Source organism: Ruditapes philippinarum, unplaced genomic scaffold (assembly GCF_026571515.1).
Source record: "Ruditapes philippinarum isolate M1 unplaced genomic scaffold, ASM2657151v2 ctg18917_1_1_1_1, whole genome shotgun sequence".
Lineage (NCBI taxonomy): Eukaryota > Metazoa > Mollusca > Bivalvia > Venerida > Veneridae > Ruditapes > Ruditapes philippinarum.
Window position 1 is genome coordinate 1 of NW_026860530.1, and position 15,816 is coordinate 15,816.

Here is a 15,816-nt window from a genome sequence, read left to right on the forward strand (position 1 = left end):
AGTTTTGTTGAATTCCAGCCAGTACTTGCAGTGTCTGACCGAAACAAGGCGACTATATGCACATCTCCTCTTTGTATCCCATAAAGTTTCATTAGTTAGCAGAGTTAGCCAGTAGTTGCAGAGAAGTAGCGCAGAAACAAATATTTTTCTATATGCATACTGCATAACTAATCAAGGGCCATAACTCTGAGTTAAAATGTCTGACCCCAACAAGGCAACGATATGCGCATCTTCTCTTGGTATTGAAGGTTCCCATAAAGTTTTGTTGAATTCCAGCCAGTAGTTGCAGAGAAGTAGCGCGGAAATGATTTTTGCTCTATATGCATACTGCCCTACTAATCAAGGGCCATAACTCTAAGTTAAAGTGTCTGACCGGAACAAGGCGATGATATGCGCATCTCCTCTTGATATTGATGATTCCCATAAAGTTTCGTTGAATTCCAGCTAGTAGTTGCAGAGAACTAGTCCGGAAACGAAATTCAGACGGACGGATGGACAGACGGACGGAAGTTAGCTCATCCTTAAATGTTTGTGCGGACGTACCGACTGACAGACGGACAACGTCAAAACTATATCCCCCTCCTGATTCTATCGGCAGGGGATAATAAACAACAGCAACACAATTGTGTGGGTGTATAATAACTAAACAAAATGTACTGTAATTTCCAGTTTTGACCTTTACTGACCAACAGGACTCGACCTTTACTGTCATACATTTGATTAAACAACAAAAACAATGTAATGTCAGAAGTGACAATAAAAACAGCATTTTAATAATACACTACTGCCAGCCCCTATAGCAGTAAGAAGTATACAGTAAAACTTTGAAAACAGGACCCTCTGAAAACCGGAATCCTCTGAAAACCAGAATCCTCTGAAAACCTGACTTTTGGTAAAGTCTGGACAGGGTCTAGTTTGCAGAGTTATTACTGTTAATCCAAGGAGGTCAACTTCATGTAAAATATCAATAATGCTTACTTAATATATATATATATACAGTTCACAGATTTAAATTGATTTAATAAATATGGTTCACAGAATTTGACTTACTGTATAAGTATGGTTCACAGATTTTCCAATCATAAACTCGTTTTTGATAGCACTTTCTCCCCGAACATCACCCGAGTACAAGATGGCACTGTCAGGTTCTGCAATTCTGTAACAAAAAGTTTAAAACATCATAATTTATTCATTTCCTATACAGTCACTTAATATATTAAAATACAGAATAATAGTCACTGCCACAGTGTGTGGTTGGATTGAAATTACAAATAGGATTTGAAGAATCATTAGCAATCAATCTAGACTTTTGTACTGTCAGTTAAATAAATCCTGGACTTCAATTTGTTGTGTCTGTATACAACATGACAAAATTTGCAGATCTCATAAAGATCGTGTTAAGTTCTCAGAATCCAGAATTTGAGCAAACAAGGTTTAACAGTATGCTCACTTACCCAAACACTTGTAAATCAGCATTTACATAAACTACTATAGGTATTACAACTTTGTCAGCAGCTGGTGTTACTTCAACACTCGTTCTGAAAACAAAAAAAATAATAAAAAAAGGATTTATTACTTTCATGACGTTGTTTGTTATACATGTTACATAGCCATTAAATATATAGAGGATATTGAATGAGTGTAGATTTAATACTAAATTTATTGAATGAGTTGAATGAAACCATATTATAACTTTAGTATTAAATGTGCATGAATATAAGATTCTGTTTATCACATATTCAAAATTTGAACGCTTCACAGTTATAGAGAGTCCCTTTTTACATTGATGCACCTATAGTGTAATGCTATCATGAGCACACTTTAATGCTATGTTTGTATATAACGAAAATGATGTCACATCAAAGTATTATTACATTTCTGTAATATCATTTTATTACCTGGGTTTATTACACTGCGGCACTAAAGTATATGTGATAATACCTTATATTGCACACATGTAATGTAATGTAGTGCTACATTTCATGAAGTAACTACATTCAATAACCAAGCATAAAACATCAAAACAATGTCATTAATTTCAATATTTAAATGATGTAATAAAAAGTAGCGCATTTTGTTGTCTTAGTTATTATAATTTTTTTTTAAATTCACTTAAGATCAGGTTAAATGATACATACACATGAGCAAATGGCCAACAATAATATAAACATTCCATGAAAATTAATTTTACCAATCAATCATATATTCAACAGGAAAACAAATGGTTGAAAATACTGATGAATTTGCAATACATATTAAAAACTCTTTTACAGATTAACGATAAAATATTCAAACGCTGTTTCTGGACAAATTTTTGTAGCAAATTACCCGAAGCAAATTTACAGGATTGAGTAAAAACGTAGAATGCTTACGTATTGACCCATGCGGTCAGCTGAATGGACCTTACAGTTGCTATAGCTTTCCTGTCAACTTGGAAAAGTAATGCAAACACAGTTACTGCCCCTGCCTTTAATGGATTCCCATTGTCTTTGCTTCCAATACTCTGACACTTGATTAAAGTGTCATTGTAAACATCACAGCCTATGTCTTTCTGTTAAATAGAAAATTAAATCATTGTTTCACATAAGTTTATGATATAATTTCAATTGGCTATAAAATTTGTATTTTTAAGCTTTTTACGAAAATGGAAACATTCTAAAATTGTCATTATTTACAAATATGGTTTGATATGGTACCTATCCTGTAACTTCCATTACTACTCCTTTGCATGTTAAGTTTGTGCTATATATTTAATTTCACTTGACAATCTTCCAGCAACATTATGATTTTGTATTTTAAAGGAACTCCACTGAGGTTCAAAAGCATAAAAACATAAAATTTTAATTTCTTATATAGACCAGCTGGCAACTGCGGCACTTAAAACAGAAAAATCCACAACAAATAATTATAAAATTTACTGAAAAAAAAATAATAGAAAATCATATTTTTGTGCTGTTCTTAGTCTGATTTAAGTGATCAGAGTTCCAACCCTTTTTAATTTTGGGTGGTTTTTCACAATGTAAATAATCATTACGGAAAAAGAGAGTGAACAAATTATCTGAAATTTTGCACACAAGATGGTCTAGATCTGTTTCAAATGGAACATTAATCTCGAACAATTTCTAACATTAATCCCTAACAATTATTTCTAGTCCAGTCATCTTGAAAAAACAGTGGAGTCCCTTTAAGGTCTTGTTGTAGCAGCTGTGAGTCAAGTTGTATCATTTACTATGACTTTTGTAGAATGATATTTTGTCGCCTTAATGCAATCATGGTATAAGTCCTTCTAAATTTTATAGCCGTTAATCAGTAATTGCACTTAAGGTGATGATTATTATAAGGTTTAATAAACTTACGGGGTCGGACTGCTGCCAGGTAAGACTCTTTGGTCTAGACAGGTAAAACTCGGTCTGGTACGCAATCTCCCCCATGTTTTCTATATCCACTTCTACACGAACAATATCGGATCTCCCAATCTCTAAAACTAGTTTGCCATCTTCATCCCTAATGAATAATATAAATGGTTAGAAAAATTGCGAACAAAAAAACAGTTTTATTACATTCACACAAAATATTATCACCCTTATTCTTTTCCAGTATTGACCTGGCAGGAAATGAGTAATGATTAATCTTATACTTATGCAATCCCCTTGTGGCGGAGGGGTTGTCTTTAATGGTTGAGGCATCAGAAATGTGGCCACCGTTTATCTCTGTGTGATCTTAAGAGGCAACTAAATGGCACTGAATAACTGGAGTCGAAGCATCTGCAAGCTCCATCAGGTGGGGTGGTTCTGATTCCTGGTGTTGCTTTGAATATTGTAACACCCAGGGTTAGCCAAAATCATCTTTCCTGTTTCAGCGCCATATGACCTATACTAAATTGGTGTGTTGTAAAAACAAACAATCAAATAAAAGTTATTCAATAGTTTATTGATGACATTTTTCAACCTGTCAAGCCATATCCAACAAACTGTCTTGTGCTGGATAATCCAGATCATTACTAGCAAATTCATTATCTGTACACACATATTCAGCAGATATAATTATGTTTTCTTTATAAGCAATCACCATGTTTGTTTGTTTGGATTTTACGGCACGTCAACACATAACTGGCCATATCGTGCCGAATGCTATAATAGGCTAAAATATTATGTAAAACATTGTAAATGACAATAAAAATGAGCCAATTAGATCCTAGAATACAAGTTTATCTCTTTTAAATAATCAATTATGTTTTTTGATGGAATTGTATTAAAAAGTTCTTTGAGTGAATTTACAGAATAAAATCTATTACGGGCCTGTGAAAAATCATGACATTCAAGAAGAAAATGCTTGACAGTAAAATTTTCATTACAACCTACACAGAAAGGGGCATTGTCATTTGTGAGGAGATAAGAGTGGGTAATTTTAGTGTGTCCAATTCGGCATCGAAGAAGAACTGTTTGATCACGGCGGTTTGACAACAATCACCATGAATCTTAACTATATTCTTACTATATGTAAAACACTTACTTTCTCAGTTTTGGTGATACTTTCATTTGTAAATTACTGTTGCAAATTTGGTCATCGCCACATTTTTTGAGAAACTCCACCTATAATTAACAGAAAACAACCGTTCAGAATTATATAAAGAGATATTTTCCAATCAATAGGCCTCCCGCTTTTCCATATCATATGTGCTTGCATAACAAACGTTGACAGGTAGGTTTTTGCTTCAATTTTTACATTTCTCATTACAAACAGGTATGACTGTAAAATATTTCTTACCTGGGTCATAACCATTTGATTTTCGACAGAATTTATTCCTGCATCAAGTATTGGGAATTCATTGATATCCGGGAGCGTATCTGGAGATGATGCCACTGGGGGGTCTTTCTCTGGTAGTGCAAAGTTGATGCCAAATTCAATGGCCGACCATACGTCAATTATAGGAGTCTAGAATGAAGAAATCATGATATAAATGTTGTAATATACAACAAAGATTCCAAATGGACTTAACATGCAATAATGACATTAAATATGATGTTAATAATGGATCCTGTTTATTATGTTTATCCTTTACCAATTAAATACAGTTACTAATTCGTCACATTAGTGCAGATAACTGGTAAACTCTTCTTAAACTTAATAGAAATTAACCCACTACTGCACTAATTGGACAATTTCATGGTTTCTTTCTTTTACATACATATTATAATCCCAATACGCAAGTCCATCTCCATGTGATATTTTCATTTGAATAACTTTTAATGCCTTGTAAGAATTCAAAAAAAAGCTTTAAAATTGTCATTCAGTAAAGGTATAAAATGGTCATTAGTCATCAAATTTGTACCCAAAACGACCACTTTTTTAACTGCTATTTTTATTAGATCCATTACAGAGCTCTACATACACTTTGAATGGTAAAGCTTAAACTTTTATGATGGACCCTGTCACACACTTGTAACAACGATTTTGTACATGTTTTGCTTTTAATGTAGTTGTTGTATATAGGCATTAATTCTTTTAAAGGGAGACACAGGCGAAATTTTCATTTCTTAGTTTTGAATTTTTAATTCATTACTCTGTAAATGCCCTCAAAATGAATACTTTAGACAGTAAAAGGAACAAAACTTTTCTCCATATAAAGAATAAAATGATGGTTTCCTAACTTGACCCGCGTGGGTCAGGTTAGAGCACTAGCATTTCACAATAGTTGTCAAAGTGAACTCTGGAAACGTTAAAGAACATGTCAAATGAATGACTTTGGCTTGTTTCAATCATACAATATCCACAATATCTGTTATTGTAACTTCAAGGGTTTGTTCAAGTCAACTGACTTGTTTAAAAACTATTTGGTGATTCTATTGGCGTCTAAATTTTGTTCATTATATGTAGATATATTTATGCTTCAAGCCCAAAATATATAGAATTTAAACAGAAATTCAAGCTGAAACTTCCAGAAAAGTCATTTAGCGTGATTTGAGTACATAAGATCATTTTAATATTTTTGTCATTATTTTGCCTGAATATCCCTTTAATCATTTATTATGTACTGTTATTTCTTTTTATGTAGTTTGATGAATATAATGTTTATAAAAGTTTATTATGTTTATAAAAATTTATTTACAAGCATATTGTTTAACAAATACCCCTTAAGTATAAGAATTAGTGATATCCCTTTTATGTTTCTTTTCAACGTATATATAAATGATGTTAGTTGTAAAGCTTTGATTGATACTGGTGCTAGTCTTTGCTGCATAAAAAAATCCCTCTTACGAAAGTTAGGAATAAATCACAACAAACTGGCTCCGACAAATTACTCCAATGTTAAAGGTGTTAGTGGTAAACTTATAGAAGTTAAAGGCTCCTTATTGTTAAAGGTTAGAATTGGTAGCACATATTTTTGTCATCGGTTTCATGTCTTGGAGGATATTAGTCAAGATCTGATTGTTGGTAGGGACTTTTTAGAATCTCACAAGTGTAAACTTAATTTTGCTACATCAAGTTTTGAAAGTGAAGATGGCATTCCTATAGTAAGTTTTATCTCTGCTAGTCATCTTGGATTAGCACGAGTTACGAAATTTGTGAAATTAAGTCCCCATACTGAAGTGCTGGTGCCAGTTAAATTATCTAGAATTGGTCATAATAATGTTGCATTGGTTGAGCCAGTGAATTCTATTTCAAATACAAATGTTGCTGTAGCTAGGTCTGTTGTGAAGTCTGATCATGGGCATGCAGCCTGTAGATTGATGAATCCATTTCCATTTGAGATTAAAATTAGGGCAAATACAGTAATTGGAAAACTTTTCCCTGCCTGTACGAAATTTTGGCACGGATTCTGGGCGGAATTGGCACGGAATTGGCACGGAATCAGTGATTTCTGGGCGGACCAGGGACGGAAACGCAAAATCCTACCATTCTGTCTCACAAGAAAAATATTTTGTTCACTTTTCTGGGCGGAAAACTAGAAAAATTCCAGCTGGAATTTTATTTTGAGCAGAATCTATACTTAAACATTTCATCTTGGACAGAATTTTCAACTTTGAAATTTTCTTGGAAAGGAATAGTCTTCACTATGGGCGGAATTCTATACTTAAACATTTTTTTTGAACAGAATTTCACATATAAGATGTCCAAATCATAATTGTACTCTTGTTTTTGCACTTGCAGACATTGAAATTTTACTACTGTACTTATTTTTTTTTTGCTGAACCAATAATTACAGGTGTATTTTTAGAATTAATATATTTTTTTTTTTAGACATTGAAATAGGCCTTCTTTTTAAATAAAAAAGTGGCATTAAATGATACATTGTCAGACTAATTTATACTTTTTGTACTGAAAAACAACTGTAATAATCTTAGTGTAGAACTTGAAAACATTCACCTCCAAAATGCTTAAGTTTATAATATAAAGATTTTTCATACAGCTTGTATTATAATACATTTACTGTATTATGAATTTTTAAATATGATTTTAGGACATCATCTGAAAGCAACATTAAAATAAGAATGCTTTTTAAATTTGAATATACTATAGAATATAGAATATAGAGCAGTCACATCGGGACAAGATTATAAGTGTGCTTGCCATTTTAAATTCTAAGAATTCATGATTTTGTTTTAAAAAAAATAAACAAAAACAAAACAGTGCATGAAATAATCTCATATATTATGCCCCTTTAATCTATATAAAATTGATCAACCAGTATGCCCAATAATTGCTTTTATTTACCATAGGTAAATAAATACTGCATGTATATTCACTGAGATTTTACACTACACAGATCAGAGCTCTGATAAAACTCTACTGACCAGCAGTTTCCCATTATCTACGCATGACTGGTCATTCCAACAGATCAGGCTGTTCCATGTAATTATTTTGGGGAGAGATAACATTATAAATTGCATATGTAGAATTTGTCTAGGACATAATTGCAATGTTTTTGTACAAAAATTTGTAATTGTTTTTTAAAATCTATAAATATCTATTTGTTATTTGATTTTTCTTTTACATTCAATGAATGAAAGTTAAGATGATGAGTAAATTAACCCTGTTTTACATAATGATGGACCGGTCAAATTATACAGTAAACTGTTGTGAATTTTGAATTCTAAGATATCTGGGTCAGCAAAAAGAGTGCAAATTACAGAGGAATCATGTACTTGATATTTTAACAATTTTGGAATAAAGTTTTGTTTAAGATCTCAAAGTGTTAAAGTAATTGGTATGATAACATGGGACCAGGAGATGTATAACATAATCAGGTAATTATAAACCTTTAGTTACATTAATTTTATATGAAAACTATCAATACTAAGTAGCCAACTAAAATTTGTAACAAGAGGTCATTGTTGTTTTAATATTTTCAACTTCATACATTTGTTTTTTTCTTTCTGATAATTGTTTTAAATCTTTAATACATGTATTATTTGCAAGATAAAAATTATTCAATGATTTTTTTATATATAATGATTGTGTATATTGTATAAATAGCATGTAAGTATATTTCATTTCCTGGAAATTAAACAAATTAAATAAATTTGATTAAATAGGACTAAATGGTACAATCAGTAGTTTTGTACAGTTGAACAGGGTCATCCTAATCATTTATTATTTTACATGTATGTGTTGTGTTTCCAATGGAACAATCTAAAATTACATTTTACACTCATATTTGCAGGCTGCTCAGGGACTTAAATGCTGACTGTGAGATGCCAGGTGTTTAATAATGATGTGCAGTATTAATCCTGAAAAGGTAATATTTTCAAATCTCTATACTTAACTATTCAACATCTTTCCTTGAAAAATACATAACCAGTAATAAATAGTGTCAAAAATAAAGCGGTCAATTAATTCTTATACAGAGCAATTCTTAAACACTTGTGCAATTGAATAAGATTCTGTGTTGCTTTTTTAGTATTTTTGAATATGCTTTATAAGCATAGTTAATATTCAATACTTTTGAATCATAAAATTTGATATTATTAAAAAATATAAAATATAACTGCATATAATTATGCAATAAAACATAATTCATTACAAAATTTTTGTTTAATTAATTATGAATTTTATTATTAAAGGTGAGCACAACCACAAGAAGTTCTAGGAAACACAGGCAGTGGACTTAAAACAGACATGGATTAAAGAAATAGTAATTTAAATAATCAGAAACATTTGAAACAAATTTATGATTGAAACCTTCCAGCAAAATAATTGCAAAAAAAACAAAGTGTTGGATTCTAAGATTCCAAAACCTGCAGCTAGAAAAAGACTGTTTGTGTTATAGTGAATGTAGGGTATTCTATTCTGTATTTGGACTAAAGGATATGATATTTTTTAAATTAAATTTTGTGAAAGAAAATTTAATGTGATACATTATTGATAATTTTATCCAAAATATGTGATCATGTTAAACTTATAAAATTCCGCCCCCTGAATTCTGTCCCAGAATTCCGCCCAGAATCTTGTTCGACAATTCCGCTCCGAAATTCCGCCCCAAAGTTCCGCCCCAAGATTCCGCTTCAAAATTCCGCCCCAAAATTCCGCTTCAAAATTCCGCCCCAACTCATTTGCATATTTCGTCCCAATTCCGCCCAGAATCCGTCCCGTTTCCGCCTGGAATCCGGCTGGAATCCGTGCCAAAAGCAAATGGTTTAACACTTGTATATTCGGTGGAGAATTTAAATTTCTGGGCGGAATCTGCCTTTGTATTCCGCCCCATTTCCGTGCAGAAAATTTCGCACAGGTATAGATGAAACTACAATCAAACAAATTGATGAACTGTTAGATGTTTCTGATGATGATGATGATGATGGTTGTTTGGTTGATAATGTAAACTCTGTAGATTCTGTTACTGAGGCAGAGGTAGAATCAGTTTTAAACGAACTTGGTATTGAGGTCAATAGTACTAGTCTGACTCCTGTACAAAGATCCCACTTGAAGTCCTTTATTGTTAAAAATAGGGATATGTTTGCCTTAGACTCTTCTGAACTGGGGTGCACTCAGTTACACAGACACAAAATTGAAACTGGCGATGCTCTTCCTCAAAGGCAATTTCCTTATAGAGTATCTCCTCAAGTTAAACAAGAGATTGAGAAACAGGTAGATGACATGTTAGAACACGACATAATTGAACCGTCAGACTCAATGTGGGCAGCTCCAGTCATACTTTGTAAGAACAAGAGCTGTCGGTAGGACAGCAACGCTCGACTATTCTTAGTGCTTGATAGTAAAAAAAATGCTTGATACAGTTACCTCCTCCTGTTTACAGGTTGGGGTCATGATGTTGAACAAGTGTGCAAAGTTTCAAAGCCATATGTCAATGGACTTTGAAAATATTTGAACTATTACAAAAACTTTAACGTAAATTCTAAGTCGAAAAAGGGGCATAATTCTGTCAAAATGCTTGATACAGTTACCTCCTCCTGTTTACAGGTTGGGGTCATGATGGTGAACAAGTGTGCAAAGTTTCAAAGCCATATGTCAATGGACTTTGAAAATATTTGAACTATTACAAAAACTTTAACGTAAATTCTAAGTCGAAAAAGGGGCATAATTCTGTCAAAATGCTTGATAGAGTTACCTCCTCCTGTTTACAGGTTGGGGTCATGATGTTGAACAAGTGTGCAAAGTTTCAAAGCCATATGTCAATGGACTTTGAAAATATTTGAACTATTACAAAAACTTTAACGTAAATTCTAAGTCGAAAAAGGGGCATAATTCTGTCAAAATGCTTGATAGAGTTACCTCCTCCTGTCTACAGGTTGGGGTCATGATGGTGAACAAGTGTGCAAAGTTTTAAAGCCATATGTCAATGGACTTTGAAAATATTTGAACTATTACAAAAACTTTAACGTAAATTCTAAGTCAAAAAAGGGGCATAATTCTGTCAAAATGCTTGATAGAGTTACCTCCTCCTGTCTACAGGTTGGGGTCATGATGGTGAACAAGTGTGCAAAGTTTCAAAGCCATATGTCTATGGACTTTGAAAATATTTGAACTATTACAAAAACTTTAACATAAGTGGTTACGCCGACGCCGACGCTCGGGTGACTGCAATAGCTCTACTTATTCTTATCGAATAGTCGAGCTAAAAAGGACAATACGTTTAGGTTTGCTATAGACTTTAGGAGATTAAATGCAGTTACCAAACCTATAAATTTTCCTCTACCAAGGTTTGAAGATGTTGTAGATTCTGTAGGTGAAAATTCATCCAAGATATTTTCTGTGTTAGATCTGAAAAGTGGTTTTCACCAAATTCCTTTAGACCCAGAAACTAAGCATAAGACTACTTTTGTAACACACAATGGCAGTTACAATTTTAAACGACTTCCATATGGCTTGCGTAATGCACCAATTGCTTTCCAAACAGTGATGTCTCAAGTTCTGAGGGGTATAAATTTCAAGTTTGCATTGGTATATGTTGATGATATTCTTATTCACTCATCAAATTTTGATGAACACTTAAAACATTTGGAAATTGTTTTTGATAGGCTTAGAGATGCTAACTTGAAGCTTCAGCCTAAGAAATGTAGATTTGCAACAGAAAGGGTTGAATATTTAGGTCATTTGTTTTCAAAGAATGGTATTGAAGTAAATCCAAGTAAAATTGAAGCAGTTACCTCATTTCCTAGGCCTAAAAATCAAAAGGATGTTAGGGCTTTTCTTGGTCTATGCAATTACTATAGAAAATTTATAGCTGGTTTTGCAGCTATTGTTGGACCTTTGAATGATTTGTTGAAAAAGGGGCATGACTTTAGTTGGACAGAGCAATGTGAAAAATCTTTTAATGACCTAAAGGTGAAATTAACATCATCACCTATTCTTGTGTTTCCTGATATGTCCAAACCATTTGTTTTATCAACTGATTCCTCAGATTCTTCAATAGGCTTTATTCTTGGGCAAGTTGATGAAGAAAACCGTGAAAGGGTTATAGCTTATGGCGGGAGGGCCTTAAGAAATAATGAGCTTAAATGGAGTATTCATGAAAAGGAATGTTTAGCTCTCATTGATGCAATTAAACAATTCCATCCTTACCTTGCCGGTTCTAAATTCACTGTTTATACTGACAATCTTGGAATGAAATACATCCAAAGTTTGAAAGACCTTAATGGTAGAAAGGGTCGTTGGGCACTTAAACTTCAAGGGTATGATTTTGAAATAGTTCATAAGTCTGGTACCAAGAATTCAAATGCTGATGGTCTTAGTAGGCGTGAATATCCTCAATTAGCAAGTTGTAATGGTATAGATATTGATTCGAAACAAGTGTTGCAGGCCGAATTTGATTACTGTTATAGTTCTGTTTGTGAGGAAATTCCAATTTTATCTGCCATTGAATTAGACGATGAAGACTCAGATGTTCAACCAACCAATGCCCCAATCATTAATAATGAAAGTACTGATATTTCAAAGGAACAATGGAACTGTCCGGAATTACGTCCACTTTTAGACTACCTTGTAAATGATAAGCTGCCCTCAGAGGTCAAATTAAGAAAATCTATTGTCAACCTTTCAGAGCAGTATCTTGTTAAGAACAATGTTTTATATCATATATGTGAACCTAGGCACAAGAAAAGGCAACGTAATATAAGTCCATTTACACAAATTGTTGTTCCAAAGAGTTTAAGGGAAGATGTTATTGTTTCATATCACGATGGAAATGCCCATTTAGGTTTTGATAAGACATACTTTGCCATCAGATCAAAATATTACTGGTCAAAAATGTATGTCGATATTGAAAACCATGTAGCAACTTGTAAAGATTGTCAAGTGTCTAAACGACACTATGGTAATCATAAAGCCCCATTGTGTCCAATTCCTGTGGCACCTCATAGTTTTAGTAGAATCCATTTGGATATTGTCGGACCACTTCCAGTAACAAAGGAGAAATTCCGTTACATTTTAGTTGTTGTTGATTCTTTTTCAAATTGGTGTGAAGCTTTCCCAATGCAGACACAAGAAGCGACTGAAGTTGCTAAAATTATGTATGAACAAATTTTCTGTAGATATGGTGCCCCAGATGTTATTGTCACTGACAGAGGGAGCAATTTTCTATCTAAATTAGTAACTGCTGTATGTGAAAAGTTTCAGGTCACTAGACACCATACTTCTTCATTCCACCCTCAAACCAATAGTGTAGTTGAACGAGTAAACCATTCCTTAGGTCAAGCTTTAAGAACATTAAGCAATGAAAATCAAGATAACTGGTCTGATTGCATCCCTTCAGTTATGATGGCTTTTCGGAATTCAGTTTCGGTTTCTACTGGGTTTACCCCTTACCAAGTGCTATTTGGTAGACAAATGAGGCTCCCAATAGATACCTCTTTAATTCCTAAAGAAAATTTGCCACAAAATGTTAAACAACATGTAGATAATTTAAATCAACAATTAAAGTTAACAGAGCTCATTGTTCAATCAAACCGGTTAGGGCAGCAAATAAAGCAAAAGCAATACTATGATCGTGACAGTAAAGAACCACAATACGAGATTGGTCAGAAGGTATTAGTACGAAAAGAAAACATACAACCAGGTCTCACAAAGAAACTCTCTAAGAAATTTATTGGTCCCTATGAAATTGTAGAAAAAGGCCCAAATTATACATTTAAACTTAGGTTGGTTGAAAATGGCAAATTCATGAAGTCACTTGTCAATTCAAACAGATTTAAACCATTTCAAGAATCTGGGACACAAACTGTACACAATAATGATAATAATAATACAACACCAACTATTGTAAGTGACACCATTAATCCGGCTCCTCTTGTCCCTGAGAGGATAATTAAATTCAAACGTCAAAATGGAATCAACTATTATAGAATTAAATATGTAAATTTGGATTCCCTTCATAATGCATGGGTTCTGCAAGAATCAGTACCTGCCAAAATGAGAGAAGATTATCATGCTAAATTTTATAATAATAACAAGAAAAGACCTCAGAAATTAATTGTGTTCAAAAGGCAGTGAAATTAACTGACATATGGTCACCAACTGTAGATGGCATAAAAATACTTATCATAAGTTCTGCTTTAACAGTCATTTGCTTGTTTGAATTAATTAAAATATCATTACAGTATAAAAAAAATAAATTAACCAGTCAAGGGTTATCTCCCATGTGACATTACACACTGCTTGTATGTATTCAAAGTTATATAAGCCACTTTTAAATATTTGAAACTTCCCAACTTCATGGAGGCCACCTATGAACTATATTATAATTGTTGCATATGTTGTATTATAATGATATATCAATTGTGTTATTTCATGTTTAGCTCATGTGTTATTTTTTCATTTCAACATTTGTCAGGTGTCATTTCTGAAATTTGAAAAAAAAAATTCTAGATAACAATGCAGGAGCATTGTTTTACTTAACAATTCATGTTTTCTTCATCTTTTCATATAACCATTTGTCAAAGTTCATCACATTGTGTAACTTTTTGTAACTTATATAAAATATGTTGTATAAAATTGTTCCTACACATAAGACTTATATTTTTGCATCCCTTACAATGCAGGAGCATTGTTTTATTCGGCAGGGGAATCATTAACAACGATTTTGTACATGTTTTGCTTTTAATGTAGTTGTTGTATATAGGCATAAATTCTTTTAATCATTTATTATGTACTGTTATTTCTTTTTATGTAGTTTGATGAATATAATGTTTATAAAAGTTTATTATGTTTATAAAAATTTATTTACAAGCATATTGTTTAACAAATACCCCTTAAGTATAAGAATTAGTGATATCCCTTTTATGTTTCTTTTCAATGTATTTATAAATTGATAAAAGGTTGTTAACACCTTATAGGTAATTAAATTTGTTGTCCTGTAACATGTTGGTTCATTGCTGTCTGGATTAAGTTGCTATGGTCATCATGGAAACCAAGCTTGACAACCAAAGCATATATAAGGGTAAACCTAGGGTTCATTTTTATATATGCTTTGCTTGAAATAAAATTATTTTGTGGAACCAACTTTCGTTACAGGTAAGAAATTAATTTATTTTCATATTTATAATTTTTGTTATTTACTAAGATTACAAATATTTTCTATCTTAATAAAGATTCGGTATAATGTTTTTCAATATTAATAATGTTTTCAATATACAATATTTCTCTACAATGTTCTATAATGTTTCATGTATAAATATTTTTATCTTAATATATTAACAGAAAATCTCTTAAATAATTTTGATTTTTTAGTTACAAATTTTATATAGATATTCCGTTCTATGTCCTCTCATTTGTAAGACATAAGCGAGTATAATTCCCAATATTAAATCTTTCTTATTATATTAATGTGATATTATATTATTGTGATGATAGTGTTATAGATATATGCTTTGCTTGAAATAAAATTATTTTGTGGAACCAACTTTCGTTACAGCGTTTTTACTAAGAAATTTACTGGAAGAAAATAAACAAGAGCAAACCAGAATCTTGAGTTTTACAATAAGATAAGGTTCCAATAAAGACAGTGTCACAAAAAGTAAAAGGTTCCCCCCCACGTCAAAACAAATCAGACGAGAATAAACCCCTGTTACACACTCCCTAAGTAATGAAATTAATATATCAATAAATACAAACCTTTAAATAAGCTGTATGAGAAATACAAGCAAATGTAGCGTCAGGATCGTCTGCTGATAGGCCCGTCGTTCTTTGTTTATAGAGTGTAAATGTATTCTTTACTTCCTGCGTCTTATTGCCGTCTTTCATAAACTCGACTCGTGGACTGAGTTTGCCTGGTTCAGCTATGATGGTGTATATAATATCAACCAGGAGCATCGAATCTGAAACATATGTAATAGATATCATTTTTATTTATATTCTTTGGGT

The 15,816-nt window shown here is 32.3% G+C and overlaps 1 protein-coding gene across 1 annotated transcript; it reads right to left on the reverse strand.

Moving 5' to 3' along the window:
- Positions 1-1,050: 1,050 nt before the first annotated feature.
- LOC132760483 (integrin alpha-PS1-like) lies at positions 1,051-15,770 on the reverse strand (the record flags this gene model as incomplete). Its single annotated transcript, XM_060752462.1, has 7 exons — positions 1,051-1,156; positions 1,455-1,538; positions 2,373-2,551; positions 3,357-3,504; positions 4,513-4,592; positions 4,768-4,935; positions 15,568-15,770. Coding segments are annotated over 7 exons (968 nt in total), but the record flags the coding sequence as incomplete, so codon positions are not given.
- Between the last annotated feature and the right edge of the window lie 46 nt (positions 15,771-15,816).